This window comes from Sminthopsis crassicaudata, chromosome 3, assembly GCF_048593235.1.
Source record: "Sminthopsis crassicaudata isolate SCR6 chromosome 3, ASM4859323v1, whole genome shotgun sequence".
NCBI classification, from domain to species: domain Eukaryota; kingdom Metazoa; phylum Chordata; class Mammalia; order Dasyuromorphia; family Dasyuridae; genus Sminthopsis; species Sminthopsis crassicaudata.
In genome coordinates this window covers 322,279,823-322,295,979 of record NC_133619.1, presented here as the reverse complement: position 1 = coordinate 322,295,979, position 16,157 = coordinate 322,279,823, and the positions used below count along the sequence as shown (strand labels likewise).

General features: G+C 33.8%; 1 protein-coding gene across 4 annotated transcripts in view; it reads left to right on the top strand.

Moving 5' to 3' along the window:
- The window catches only part of LSAMP (limbic system associated membrane protein), a 776,712-nt gene extending 761,225 nt beyond the window's left edge, over positions 1-15,487 (top strand). For 2 of the 4 annotated variants that reach the window (XM_074301295.1, XM_074301293.1), the window contains 2 exons: positions 354-386; positions 7,870-15,487. In XM_074301295.1, the coding sequence (XP_074157396.1) occupies positions 354-386; positions 7,870-7,967 (131 nt within the window). In that variant the 3' untranslated portion in view covers positions 7,968-15,487. The remainder of the gene's footprint in view (positions 1-353; positions 387-7,869) is intronic. The other 2 variants (XM_074301294.1, XM_074301296.1) reach the window with 1 other exon arrangement.
- Positions 15,488-16,157: the final 670 nt, after the last annotated feature.

Here is a 16,157-nt window from a genome sequence, read left to right as displayed (position 1 = left end):
ATTTATGATTTACATTTGACCAAAGTGAAATCAAAGACACTTGATAAATAGTTCATGTCCTATGCCATCTGTAAAGATAAATTTCATATTCACATGTATTTGAAAGGGTGGTCTTCAATTTCATGGCCTTCATCCCAACAAATCAAAATCTCATTGTCTCTCCCTTTCTTTGCATTGCTAGAGACTGACTGCCAAGCTAGATAGAGCATCTCTTCTTATCTGAACTGACTTTCTACCTTTTCTCTCACTTTGCAATGGAGAATACCAAACTTGTTCCTAACTAATCTGAATTAATAAAGAATTTGTTTTTGTTTTGTTTTGTTTCTTGTTGTATTAAATGTTTCTTTTTGTAGAAATTGGCACCACCGTGCACTTCAAGCAAAAAGGTATGGCATCTTCTAATAACTCTTCTTTGTTTTTATATTAAACTTATGATTATACAATAAGTGAGCCCTAAAAATTTTAGGTGATTTAATTTCAATCTTCTCACTTCTGATATTAGCATTCTGGCTACCAAATTTGCTTTTTGTTCATGGGAATTCTATGATTCAATGATCTTTATTAAAATACTTGAATGGATCTTCAATGAATGTGTGCTTCAGCAATACAGATCACAAACCATCTGTACCTGTCCTTTGTTTTGTCCCCTAATTTTAAAAATCTGTAGCACAGAAGAATCCACCTTTCCCTCTTCCCTCAGCCCTTCTGTGAACATCTTTTGATTCATGTCAGATTCTTATAAAAAAACTACAAGATTGGAGAAGTTCAGGTCAAGTACCATCCCTGTGAGAGAAGTAGAACAGTTTTCAGGATACCTTTTGAAGATATTTAAAGAAATATATCTTGTTAAAGAGAATAAAGCAGATCCTCTTAAAATAAGTTATGCGATCCCTAAGGCTAAAATCATTGTAAAGAAATTCACACTCAGTCCTCATCAGTGGCCCAACACTTGTGTCCCATGAATCTTTAGACAAAGAGCAAATGAAAGAATGAATGCAGTACTTACCAATCCTTTTCTTTGTGCAAAGCACAGAAAACTGAAGTACTAGCTTTTTCAAGTATTATAAACCCACTGGAAAAAGATGAAGATTAGAGTCAGGGTTATCTAGTTTGTAAAGACTTGAGCTCCAAAATTAGAAAGAGAGGCAGCATGGCATAAGGTGGGATGTAGTGAGAATAAAGGGCTGTATTTTCTAATTATAGTTCTCCAGCATAAACTTAGGCAAGTCTCTTCACCTATCCTTGATATTTGATTTCCTCAATTATAAAATAAAGAGATTGAACTAGAATATATCTAAGGTTCCTTGTTGTCCTAATATTTTATGCAAGGTCCAGATTGTTGCCCTGCTCTTGTTATGAATCCACTCCCTCGCTTTAAATTGGTATAAGATTTGGTGACTTGGGAATTTGGTAAGGTTAATATTATATGGCATGTATATGTTGGAGGTTTTCTGAATAAATATGGGCTCAAAATTAATGAATTACTTTGAATGATTACTTGGAAAACACACACATAGGATATTTATCATCTTCAAGTTTACAAAAGCAATAAACTTAAATTTTCATGTTTATTTAATATTTCAATGGTGGACAGGAATTTTATAATAACATCTTGTTGTGAATATATATTTAATTTTGTAAGAAATTCACTGTAAGAAATTCAGGTGCTACCAGTCAAAATGAACTTTAATTTAATTCTGTGAGAAAAGTTCAAATGGACCCCCCTCCTCGCTGCTCTGTGCTATCCTCTAGCCATCAGAATTATATACATCAACACTCAAAAAAGGGTGCAATTGTGGATGATGTGCAGCAGGTGGCACCAAAGTCATGGTTATCTCTGTTTTATTATGGATTCCAGGAAAACTTCCAATATAATATAGTTTATATTAACTGTGGAACCCAAAAAAGGTAACAGAAAACAAAAAGAGAAGAAAAAAAAATCATGATTTTTTTTGCATTAGTCAACAGTTGTAATCTGGTATGTTGATCAGGATTTTGTCTGGTTTTGTTTTAATTTACTGGGCCATCTCTTTTAGGGATTGTCTTTAAAAATCTGGCCTTGCTCTGCTTCTAAGTAAAAAGGAATCAAACTATGCTTCAGGATGACTGTAATAATTGAGAAAATTCGAGAAAAAGAATGGCCAAAGAGAACCAATGGAGTTATTTAGAATCATCATCACTAAGAAATTTAGGAAAGAATTAGACATAAATATGGAAGCATCCAGAAATACTTCTCTCTCCCTCTTGAACTGTTGTCTATATCTTGGCCTTTCTTTGTATTTTTAACAATTTGAGATCTTGAAAATTAGGTCAATACATTTAGAATAAAACTAACTAGTCTGATCTCTCTTCCTTTTTTCTTCCTTTTGTGTTTTTGCTAACATAGTTAATTTTCACTTAGAGATGTAGTATTAGCAGAAAGTAAAATCAGAAGTAAAAATTAATTATTTTTATACATAGGGGCAATTTCAAAATATAAAAAGTATACCCACAAATCAAACAGAGAAGTTCTTTGACATTAAAAGATGTGCATTCATAAAATACGATATTTTTAAAGTCCCTTGTTTTTGCTCCCTCTGGGTGGTATATATTTAAACACTTTCCACTACAAAAATAGGTCCTTGCCTAACCTGAATCTTATACTATAATGTAGAAGCAAAAAACTTAAATTGTCTTAAACAATCATTTAATGAGACTTACTTTCATCATTGTAAATACCATGTCAGTATTCCCACATTACTAAGAATTTTGTACTATCTTTCTTTTAGCCACAAATTCCCTTTCATTAGCAGCAGTATGATTAAGCAAACAGTATGGCCAAACAAATCAACAAAAAGATTCATGAATCATCTACTTATGTTTCATTTCTTAGATTACTAAATCATTTCTCACCATAATTCTGATCCCCACTGAAAAAACAATAGAATGCCCAATTTATCATAGATATCAGAAGTCATCTAGTCCAGACTTTATTTCAATACTTTGAGGTCCTGTAATTGTCAATGTAGGTAATCTTTCTACTGACATAGTTCACAACCTCAATTTGGCTTAAAAGATATTTTTTTGAAAGCTTTAGAGATTAAGACCAAAAATATTTACCGTGTGGCCCACTTGGTAAAGAACATTTTTTGGGAAAAAAGTACATTTTTAACTTAGCTATGTTGGACCTTAAATAACAAAAATATAATTCACCATAGAACCCCAAATGGAAGATACCTCGGCTTTACAGAGCCAGTCAGAAATTGTGATTTTCTGACATATTCAGGAAGCCTGTGTTATTACCACATATTTAGGAGGTATATCTCATCTTTAAAAAGAAATCCCATCTATAATATACACCAAAAATGCTCATCTAGGCTCCATTTGCAGATCTGCTGTAATGGGAAACTCACTATTTTATCAACTAGCTCATTCCTCATTTATATCTCAAATTGTTAGAATTTGTTCCTTTGTATTGAATTGAAGCCTATCTCTCACTTTTAGCCTTTTTTCCCCTAGTGTTTCCCCAGGTTGTCAAAAATCAAAATAAAAGAAATTTCTTTAATAATATAAAATAAATTATAGTAAAATACAATATAAAATATAATCTAAAATATTTTATGATATAAAAGGTATTGGATTTTTTACAAATTTGAAAAAAGTCATATCATTCCTGTTTTCTTGTGTTTAGGCTAAACAATTCCCTATTTTCATAAGAAGTGCTAATTTGTCTATTTATCATCTTGGCATTTATCTATACATACTTTAGTTTGTCACTGTCCTTCCTAAAATGTGTAGTCCAGAAATGAATGTAATACTCCTTTCCCCCCATAATGTCAAATTTAGAACAAAATTTTGAGCTTCCATTCTATAAAACCCCTAATTCTTTTCCTCATGAACTAGTAAACCAATGTCACTTCTCTTTTCCATCCAATATTTGATTGATTTGTGCCCAAGTGTCATTATGTGCATGTCTGTAAGGAGTGACATAGAGCCCTCCATGGGTATATTACTTCTTTTTCCTGTCAGTGAAAATCAATGGCACACCTCCTAGGCATGCCTCTGGTATGGTCATCATAGTAGAATCTACCCAACAAACTGAGTTGACATCTTTTAGATATATATTTCTTAAGCTAACATATTAGGTGTTTTCCCCAACTTTGGCTTACTATGAAATTTAATAAGCATGAGATCTCTTTCTTCAAGCTACTAATGAAAACATTGAAGAGTATAAGGGAAAATACAAAGCCCTAGGTTCCTCTGTCATAGATCTTCTCTCTTGATCAATTCCTGTCTATTAATCCTACTTTGGCATCTGATTATTCAATACTTCTTAATCCACATAATTATTCTATCCTGTATATTGCCCATCTTGCCCATAAAAATATGATTAATTTTGTCAAATACCTCAAAAGAGTCCCAAGTATAAGGTTTTTTCCCATTATTTATTGTGCTCTATCAAGCTAATAATCTTGTTTAAAAAAAAAAAAAGGAGATGATAGTCTGACATGACCTTTTAGGGATAGACTTAGACTGGCTTCTTATTGCCACTATCTACCTTTATACATTCTCTGAAACCATTCCTTAAGTGACATGTTTTAGAGCTTTTGTTTTTCAAATATAGATAACAAGTTAACTGGCCTCTAATATAAAGAACATTTCTTTTTTTTTAGTCTCTTGACCCATAACACTTGTTCAACTATGAATTGTCTCTGCTCATATTAATAGGTATTTATTAAAGACAACTAGGTCATCTCATACAACATTATCAATTTAAACCTTGGTTTAAATTCCCCTTTGACTATTCCTGTTTTCTTCTTTTCAAAAAAAGATAATTTTTTGGAAAAGAAAATCGAGCTGGTCAATTCTGCCTTCTCATTCATCCAATGTTACTTACTTTTCTATTATACAGTGGTCTTATACATTCTTTGAAATTGTTGTACCTCCAAGATAATTCTGAGCTTTTTTTAATATAACACTATATAACAATTAGTTGCTTAAGAATTTAAATTCTTCATACAAAATTATATTCCATTTTAAATGCATTTTAAACACATGACCAGTGATTCATAAAATTGACTTCTTGGGGTGGATTAGTTATCCTATGTAGTGCTCTAGTCATCCTCTATCTTTTGTTTTCAAATATCAGAGATCTAAAGCTTTGGCTTGGGGCCTTTTTAAAACATATTCAATTACTTTCTCCTATATAGGAATAAAGAGTTCTACCTTTGAGCTTCATATTTGCCATAGGGAAAGATCCTGAGTTCTTAGAGGAGCTGGAAACCTGGAGAACATTTAACAACTTTTTTCCCATTCATCATTTGGTCTAAATGTCCCACCCTGGCACATCCTCCATAAATCCCAGCTCCATTATTTTATATGCAAGTCAAATAGTAAAGTTAAATCAAAACCTCCAGTGTGATCTACAAGGGTCTTTTCCAACTTTGTATCTGTGATTTTAATAATTCCTTAGGAGGTAATGCAGTACAATTAAAAGGAAGCCAGATTCAGAGTCACAAGGCCTAGGCTCACATGCTCTCTTCCACTTACTACCAATGTGGCATTGCATAAATCATTTAACCTCTCTGTGTCTTAGTTTCCTTATCTGTTAAATGGAGGAGCCAAACAAGATGTTCTATAATACCCCCTCTAGTTCTAAATCTGTTGATCCCATGTCAATAAAATATAGCATGGCAAAATGAAGAGAAATGAAGAGAGACAAGAAATCCGGTCTTGTCTCTTTCCTTTTCACTAATGAGTATTATTACTAAAGATAATCCTTTTTAGACTAATTTCCCAAATCTTCAAAAAGGAGATGGAACAGATTTTACTATGCAATTGAATTCAGGAAATGGAAAGTATCTTCAAAATATATTGACCAAATCATTAATTTTACAGAAAATAAAAAAAAAAAAATTAGACCATGAGCATTTTAATGACTGACCAAGGGTCACCAGTTGAGTTACATATGGATGGCACATTAAAATCCCAATCTCCTTTTTTTTATTGACTTTATTTATAAAAATCTATACTACAGAATTTAAGCAAAAATATTTTTTAATCCATAAAGATTTGAAATTAAATATACAACATTGTATATAAATATGAAAAGGGATTAACCCATCAAGGATAATAATTGCTGAAGGGTCCATTTTAAATTTTCATAACTAGGTATTAACATACTGATATACTTCTCTTTTTGAAATAAATGTTTTCCTGAAAACTCATGTTAAAGCAAATGTTAGCACATAGAACAATATTTTAGGATGATAGTTAAGTGCTTCAGCATAAAAGTTTTCAATGTAAAGAATTGGAATACAATTGTTAATCTTTTTCTAAAAGGATGATTATAAATCTAGTTTGAACACCTGTGTTTTCTCACTTTCTTATTCACCACAGGAAATAATGGCAAAGAAGCATCCCTTTACATTATATTATATCCCTTTTCATTTTTACAGCACTTATATTTGCTGACCTCTCTCATGTGTGTGCACATACTTGTTTGCTTCCATTTACATATTGAGTGCCCTAACATTGTATATATAAGCACTCAGAATTTCAGAAAAAGCAGTTGACTTATATACTCTCTCTCAAGTCTCCCATCAATTCAGGGACCCACATCCCCAGTGATACCGCTTACTTATTTGAGGTCCTATTCTTAAGTACATAAATCTCCTGGTTTCCAAAGCAAATTCAAGTCAGAGTGATAGGTGATAAGAAAATCTCTAGATTTAAATTGGCCATCAAATCAGTCTAAGAGAATAGGGGAATAGAAAAACACCAGAATAAGGTATTTAAGTATACACCTAATATAAATTCAGTGTTTTTCTTCCCAGTCATACTTTTCTCCTTTTTCAACAATGCCATCATCTCTTCTAAAATATGTCATACATAATAATACATTCTAATTTTTTTTCTATATTTCTAGTCAACCTAATTAATTGTATAGAATGGTGTATTATAACAGAGTATAACAGAATAAAGTACAAGACAGTAGAGCATAATCTGCCTCCCTTCATATTTTTGATTATCTGGAAATTATGCTCATTGCTGAGTCCTTTGACACTATTACCTTCACTATACTTCAAAGAGATATATTGGGAAGAGGGGACAGGGAAGAGATAGACGGATACAAAAGAGAGAGAGATAGAAAGAGACTCAGCATGATTATATCATAATGGCAAGAACACTGAAAAGGGAACTGAGATCAAGGTTCTTAGCTAAATGCTTTCAAGCAGCTTTACTTGATTGAATCTCATTTTTCTCCTCTGTAAAATGAGATATTTGGACTAAATTGAACTATAAGTCTTCTTCCTCCTCTAACATTCTATGTTCTTTACCTTCCTTTTTACTCTTCTGGTATGCTACTATTTGAACATAAATAGCCCTTTGAAATAATTCTCCCTCCTCATTAACAAATAAATAATTACTGTCCCTCTCTTGGGAAACAAGGAATTCACTGATTGGTTCCATGTTTTATTGATTGAAATGCTATGATGAATTGGCCCCAGAGGAGCTCCTGTCTGGCTGCTGGCAGACACTCATCATTGTATAGAATTATAATGAGGACTGGCATCTAAAGTCATTTAGTAAAGCAGGATATTTAGACAGGGTGATACTGTTCCATGTGGATTAAAGGTGACCACTGAGTTAGCAGGATTCAGAAGGCACAATATGAGCCTCAGTGGATCCTGAGTGCCTTGGCATACAGATTATTACAGGGGCATTCCTGCTATACTTTGCCCCTTGGTTTCTGTTAGATATCCTGGTGATATATCCTGGGACCAGTGTCTAGGTGCTGAGTCAAATGCTAAGATTACTTAACAAAAAGAAATCTCTACTAGTTGTAATATTTTCTTTCTTTTTTTCCCCCTTTTTCTTGCCCTGCAGGACCTGGGTCAGCGAGAGGAATAAATGGATCAATCAGCCTGGCCGTACCACTGTGGTTGCTGGCAGCATCCCTGTTCTGCCTACTCAGCAAATGTTAATAGAATAAAAATTTACAAACAAAAAACAACAACACACAAAAAATTGCATCATACAGGAGACAGAGAGAGAGAGAGAAAGAGAGAGAGAGCAAAGGGGGAGGACCGTTTCTTTTACAACTTTGTGTGTTCAGAAGTGAAGGGGAAAAATTACAACAACAAAGTATAACATTTTTTCAAAAGTCAAATTCATTAAGTAAAAATTTGAAAACAAGTTGGTGGGAAAATGCCACTGTGCATGCATGTATGTGTGTGTGTTTGGGTGTGTGTGTGTATGTATAGGAACAATTGGTTGCTATGTAAAGACCACATCATGCTGAGGACATTCAGGTGTTCTTTAGATAGGAAAGAAAGAAAGAAAAGGAAAGAAAAAGAAAAAGAATACTAGATAATTGTTTTCTCCCTTTTTTCTTCCTTTCTTCATCCTTTTTCATCTGTGAAGTCAAGTCTTACCTTTGGTGTTTATATAAAATTTTTTTTTTCCAGTTGGTCATTTTGAACTGACTCAGCCAATTCAGACATCAAAATAATCCATACTGGTGTCTTGTGAATAGCCTCTCATTGGCATGCCCCACCCTCTCTCTAATTCTATTCCCTTTTCCTAAATCATCCATTCTCCTCCCTGACTCTAAAATCCTTGGTACTATCCCCTTGATCTTGTGTATTTTCCTCTCCTTCCCTGCTGCCACCACCCTGAGCTCGTCATGCCGCTGATGCTAGGAAACGACATTTTAATTTTAATTTTCTTCACTTTGTGTGTGAGTGTGCTCAGGTCTCTCTCTCATGTGGATGTATATGTGTGTGCGTGTGTCTCTCTCTCTAAAGCATGCCAAGGGAATGGTCCATATGTACATAGATTCATCGTGCTGTGGATAATTGTCCTGCATTGTAATTGTGAAATGCGGTTTTGACATGTTGCTCAGAAAGATGGTGGGGAAGGTGGTAGTAGATCCTTGGATCTGAAGCTCCAGTGGCAGCCTCATTGGAGTTTGCCTTGAATTTCACTTGTTAAGATAGCATGGAAGAGCCCACCTCCAAACACCTTCCTCCACTCCACTCCACTCCTCCACCCCCATCCCAAATCTAACCAAAAGGCATTAGATTAGTGGCTGTCACATGACATCAGTGTTAATTCAAACAGGAAGAGAAGCTGGGTTCCCTCCAGGGGCAGGGCTCTAAGCTTCCTTTTATACCCATCATCAGAACCCAGAATATCACTGTTATTGAAAGTGCCTGCTACCGATGGGGTAGGGAACAGGGAAGAGTTAATCAGTCACTTAGGCTGAGCTACCTAGGAGGGGAAGATTTCTGACTTAGCTCTTGCTTCATAGGTCTGAGAAAACTCAAACATTTTGTGACATTTTACTGAATGTGCCCTGTACTCCTTCTGTAGTGGGTATGGTGTGTACAGAATATATGGAGAAGCAGGGAAGTCACCAAGTGCTAATTCATAAGTGTAGAATTATGAGCCCTATGATCATCTAAACTTCCCTCTTTTTGCCCCTCCCTATTGGTCAAATAACATTATGGATCCCCCACCCAGCCACCCCTGACCAATTCCCTTGGATTAAACATGTGGATAATGATTGGTTCATAAAGTGGATCAAATAAAGTGTGATCAAGTGGAGCAAGAATCATTGGCAGCCGCAAAGGAATCAAGGAACTTGTAAATACTGAAGCCCCATGACCCATATTCCAAACACAGAGGCTGGAGCCCCTGTGTGAAGCATAGGACAGAAAGACAAAAAAAAAAAAAAAAAAAAAAAAAAGTCTCCTTCCATATGCCTCTACAAATCTGGTGACTGGTATAATTTAATAATATATATAATTCAATTGCCTAATAATTCCTCTTTGGTTCTTTTGGAGCTTTTGGCAATTTCATCAATTCATAGTTACCTAAAGATTAATTTTTCACTGGGCTCCAGGACAACAATCTTGCTGCTAGCTTGTTTTCTGTGATGGATGCTGTGGGGCATGATCTTCCTCAAAATCTAAAGATTTACTCTCATGTTTTCCATGGAAAATTGTGAAAAGATGACAAACTGGGAAATTTAGCTTAGCATAGAAGATAGATTTGAACTATTTTCTGGGCAAAAAAAAAAAAAGAGGTTGGGTGATTGGAATGATGATCCTGAGGAGGTAAAACAATAGTATTAATAAAGTTGTAATGATTAGTAAAGAAGCAAATAATGGTTCTTTGACAATATCAATGGAAAGGAAGCCAGTTAAATGTATTGAAAAAACTTAGAACTGATTGTGTTCCAGAAATGTTTAAAAGAACAGACTGCTATCTTTTAAATCAATTTTGATTGCATTGGAGTAGGACCAAATCTCTACTAACAATTAGAGAGGGAAAACTAAAAACAAAACAAAACAAAACTCTTCATTCTTTTTAAGAAAAGTCTCCCACTATAATCCATAACACATTAGAGAGAAAAGCCATGGTAGAAAATTTTCCTCTTGATAGATTTTACAGATAGAAAGTTTTCTTTAAAAGGCATTTTTCTGTGTAGGTGCAATTATAGCAAGTTATTTACAGTATGTACTCAGGCAAGCAATCATCATTATCTTGTTGAACTCTTCATTAACTATCCCTCCTAAGTATTTCTTTTGGAGATAACAAATTGGATAAAGAAAGAACTAACTAGATAGCACATCCCTTACATCTCCAAGGATTAATATTTAAGAGTCAAAACTTTTTTTTTTTTTTTTAAATCAAGGGAGTGAAAAAGTAGTGGATTAATTCCTTGAGAATAGATTAGAAATCAAAAAGTTCTGAATTATGGGCAACTAAATCAAATTGCCCAACAAAAAGTTGTCATCCATAATAGTAAGGTCATAATGCTAAATCACAGTGGAAGGTCATAATGGTGAGGAAGATCTTGCAAATTACTCCTTTTTACAGAAGAAAATAAAAACAAAAACTCAGCTGCTAATTTCCTTCAGGGAACTGTAATTCACTGTGCTCAACTTTAGCCATTCATGATTAGGAATGTTTGGAAATTTAGACTGGCTAACCATGGATTGGCTTTGTTCTAGGTCCTAATAGTCCTGGAGAATTTTTGTTCAATCTAACTGAGATGAGATGAAATGATGCTAAGTAGTTCACAATACAATATAATGCAATGCATTATAATATAATACATTAAGTGTAAGACAACACCTTTTTTTTTTTTTTTTTTCATTTGGGTGAATTGCCTGCTTAACACCCATTTGAATTTTAGGTACACTAGGTAACCTTTTACTGGAGCCTGTCTACTTTATTCCTTCAGCTCTGAAACACATACTGGGAAATGAGGTACCAAATAGCCATCATTGCAAATGCTCTCTTCCATTTCCTTTTACCTGTGTATTCTTTGTTCTTTAAAAATAATACACACATGTACTTAAAAACATCTTACACTTTAGCCACAGAAAAAAAAGAAGTGGGCATTTGGCAGAGATACAATATGATTGTGGGCAAGAGGTGGTAGGGATTGCTGATATTATCAAGGTACAAAATAATTAATCAAATGATTGACCTAATCTGAGAAGAAACCCAATTCAACCCAAATCCCAGTTGCTGATTAGTATCAATTTGATGATAAATTTGTTCTTTCTTCAAAGTGAGTCAGAATTAAGTTGGAAAACCTCTTGCCTAGGTGTTTAAAATCTTTGAGGAAAAAGAAATAATGCATTCATCAGAAATCACTCCTGAGTTGACATCCCCAAAAGAATGAATAAATTGATTCAAAGATGAATACCCCTCACCCTATCCTTGTCCAATAGAGTAGGCCTAGTCAATATTCCACCTAGATATAAGCTAGAATTGCCATTAGTAATAGCATGCCTTCAAATAGAATGACACACATATTCTCAGTGCCTGATACAGATCATTATGATAAATTTCTCTTTTCTGCAAGGATCTGCTCTTTTAAATTTTCTTTCTGATTTTGATTTTTTCTTATCCACATATGAAGTATATAAACTAGAAGTTTCATTCTCTTCCTTTCTCCTTTCTCCTTACCCACTGAGATCTTTTCCAACTCCTTTGTTGCTTAGGCATAGAAAGAAACAAATTAGAAATTCAATAGAAGTATTGAACAAGGAGAAGAGAATTTGGGGATTTGTCAGCAAAGTAGAGGAGCCAGGAAATAGGGAATCTTAGCAAAGGACCACTTTCTATTTGGCTCATCACTTTGTCACTTCAGGAATCAAGTCCATTAGCAAATGAAGCATAAAACAGTACATGGGAAAGAACCAACTAGATGGAAATAATATGCTGAAGGGAGTGAAATTCATCAATTAATCTGACTGGCTAGTATATTTAATGTCAGGAGAAGTGTCCTTTGTATACAAAATGAAACTCAACCATCCATAAAACTGAATCTTCACTCCCCAAAGATACTTCCTTTAACTTCTAGTTGACAAGAGCAGTAATGATTTTGGCCTACGGTATTTCCTGAGGAATGAGAGTAACCTGAGTTCTTATAACTTCAGACAACATTATCATTTCCTCCCTCCAAATTGTTTATCTTGCAATTCTTCTCTTATGTCATTCCAATTGTCCTTGTTATAACTGAGGTATGTGTCTATCCATAAAAAGCTTTACAAATTCTAAGGATGCAGGGTGAAATTTCCTAAATTATAACCAAAATCAGCTTATTGTCATAAATTTGTGGTTTCATTATCATCTGTGAAAACATGCAATCTCTTTTCTTGACATGGACTTCTTTACAAAGGCTATGAATATTCAGAGGGACTTTATTTTTCTATTGCATTTCTCCTTTTGCCTTTTGCGGTTTTCTTGGAGACTGGAAACTAGAACCACTGTTTCTTCCCCAAATTGGCTTCTCTTTGCACAAATAAACTGGATTCCTTATATGGAAATGCTCTGGTACTGGAACTATACCCATGTGCTTGTTAATTAATTACTCCAGAGGTAGAGATGGATCCTGGTTTCAGGCATTTTTCTAGTGGCCAATCTATTAAAAATTCTTGCATTTGGATCATTTTCACTGAGGCTAACTATGACCTAATTCCTCTCTTCAGCTCCCATGGCTTTTCAGCTTGGATTTGATGTTGATTCCCAGTGGGCCACCAATTTCAGAAGCATGTAGATATAAGCAGGTGTTAAAATACCCACTTCTGACATTATAGGATTATAGAGTCTTAGGTTTGAATGATGTAAATCAATTTCCTTATATATATTTCCATAGCAACCCTAATGTAGTTTAATATGGCCTCTTATTGTCTTAGAAGTTTCAAACTATTTTCAAAGATTAAGGACCTAAGGTTATAATTTTCTCAGTTGCAAATTCTATATTGTAGTATTATAATGTCAATGTGTACAAAATGAAGTTTGTAATTCTTTTTTAAGATATTAGTAAAGCTGCAAACTAAACTCCAGTTTTATATACAAATCGGGAACACACATGCTAAACATTGAAGATTAAGGGTACATTTGTTTTACCCAGTAATATACATAAATTCTTTCTTGGAAAGTCAACCAATGTTAACATTTACATTAACAAAAATGTTTATGTATGTAGTAGAAAAATTGTTTTAAACTCTTGATTTCCTTCTTCCACATTTACATATGATATGCTGATTAATAAATTAGTCCCCAATCATGTATAAATCAAAGTAAATCACTAGTTTATGTACATAAAGTAAACATTTTTTTTTTCCTACCACACTCAGGCCCAGGTAACACTATAACTATATTTAAAAAAAAAAAAAAAAATAGTGCTAAACAGTACCAAACCATTTGAAATGGTCAAAGGAAAGACTAACTCTCTCAAGGGATTAAATTCCCTCAGGAGAAAGCTTTGCTTTATTCATACAATGCTTAATCTTATTGATCTTTTCAAAGAGGCTAGATAACAGCCCAGCCATCGTAACCTACAAGTGCAGGGGCCACTCCTAGGAGACAGAATAGTGTCTTGGAAAGAGCAGTGGCCCAGGCTTTGACACTATTACCTCAGCCATGTCACTTTCCCTTTGTGTGCCTCAGTATTCTCATCAGCAAAATTAGTGAATTAAACTAGGCGATTTATAAGTACTCTTCTAGCTCTAATATTTTCTAAGCCTACACATTCAGACTAGAAATTGCAAATTTCAGTTATTTGCAACATAACACTATCATATAATATGAGAGCTTTCTAACTTCTCTTGGAAAGAAAGTTTGAGAAAGAATCATATACTTTTCCCTGCTGTGTTTCTGCTTTATCTGTTTTGAAAATTTCTCTCTTATTTCAGTATTCTAGACATTTTAATTAAATGGACTCTTGGAAATATCCTGATTAAGTTAAAAGAAAATTGCTTCTGTTTCCATCCATTCACTCAATTACCCTTGGAATTATTTCAGTGAAGGAAAAGGAGAGATATGTTCTTTCAAGTTTCCAAGTAATCAAGAAGGAAAAGGCTGATCCTCCACATAAGAGATCTATGTTCTGTTGCCAAAGAAGAAATAAAATAAAATCCTTGAAAAGGTCTTATTCTTTAATCTCCGGAAGTAGCAACTTTCAATTGGTTTAGTAAATTGTTCCCACCATTCTACTCTCAAATCCCATTTCTGAATCTTTATCCTTTTGGCAAATACACCATTGGATTGCACAAAGCACCTGATTTCTTTGCTAAAGTAGATACAAATATTGACAACAACCTAAATAATTGGCACACTTAAAGCACATCAAAGGCAAGATCTGAAAAAAATAGTCTAGGCTTATTATTAACACTATTGTATTAAAAAAAAAAAAAGTCAAGTCTATATGATAGCCTAGAGTTGTCTTAGTTATATCAGTAATTGCAGTGTGATCTTGGTCAAATTATTTTACTTCTATGGGCCTCAATTTCCTTACCTGCAAAATGAAGTAGTTAGATTAAATTATCTTGAAAGTTATGATATTTGTTATTGCATGACTATAAACTGGATGTGCACTGTGTTTAGCTACTTATTTTAAATAGCAGTATTTCCTTTTTCAGCTGAATCTTCCCATATCTTTTAAAAGCATTGACAGACTTCCTCCCAAATAGCAGTGAGGAAGGCTAAAACTTCTAATAAAAATTTTCAAGTGGTTTATGATTTGATCATCTGGTCATATCTGGCCATATCATTTGGTAGCATGTTGAGAATGTTACCTATCTGGGGTATTTAACTAAGGGCACCGAAGTGTTTTGGCTATCATATTTTTTTTTAATGTATCAAACCTAGCTGTTATACTGTTTAATTAACCTAGAATGAAAGAAAAAGAGCCTTATCTGTTTCCCCATTATGTGCTACCCCACAAATAGTAGTCTTATAACTTTAGTATTCCATATATTTTAAGTAAGCAAGTTCTCAAATTTAGAAAATAAACAGCAAGTATTTCTTTCTAATCTGAAGTTCAAGTTCCCTATTAAAAATTCAGGAAATGTTTGATACTAAAAATAGATATCTTCCTTGAGATGATAGTTATAAAATGCAAGTCCCAAACAGGTACAGGTGATCCTGTATTATTAATAGAAAAAAAAAAAAAAAAAAAAAAAGGAAAGAAAGAGAACATTTATTAGAATGTTGTTGTCCAACACTTTACCCTGTATAGCTCAAGCTTCTTAACAAACTATTCCAATGTATTAGGGACCCCAAGCCCTGAAAAACAACAAAAGGCAGAAAAAAGAAAAAAAAATTCTCAACCCACACTTATAAACTATTTCTAGAAATGCCTAGCAAAACTGCACAGATATTATTCCAAATGTTCAAGCAAAAGATTAAAGTGTCAAGAAAAATCATTGAGTAGACACTAGAGCTAATGGTAATGACAATGAGATTGTGATATATCTTTGAGGGATCTAGGGAATGAACAAAATCAACTGTGTAAAAAGTCAAGTTCTTTGGTTTTAAAAAGAATTTAAAGGAATGTGCAAAGGGAGGATGGGCTATTAGGGGTAGGGAGGAAGGTTTCTTAATATCTTGTTTAAATTAGATACTTCATTCAGTCCCCTTCTGTGTCTTTTAGGAAGCTGAGCATAAGATTGCTATATAGACCCAAAGGTCAATGTCCCACAGCATCCCAAGAGACTAAGCTTAACCTTTCCCTAGCTTGTCTTCCTATGCATTGCCAGAACTAGCCAATGAAATCTTAGTCACCTATATGCTGAATAGTGGTCTGTATCTATATCTTTCTATATGTCAATATCACTTTATATAGATATAGATAAGCCAAGTTCCTT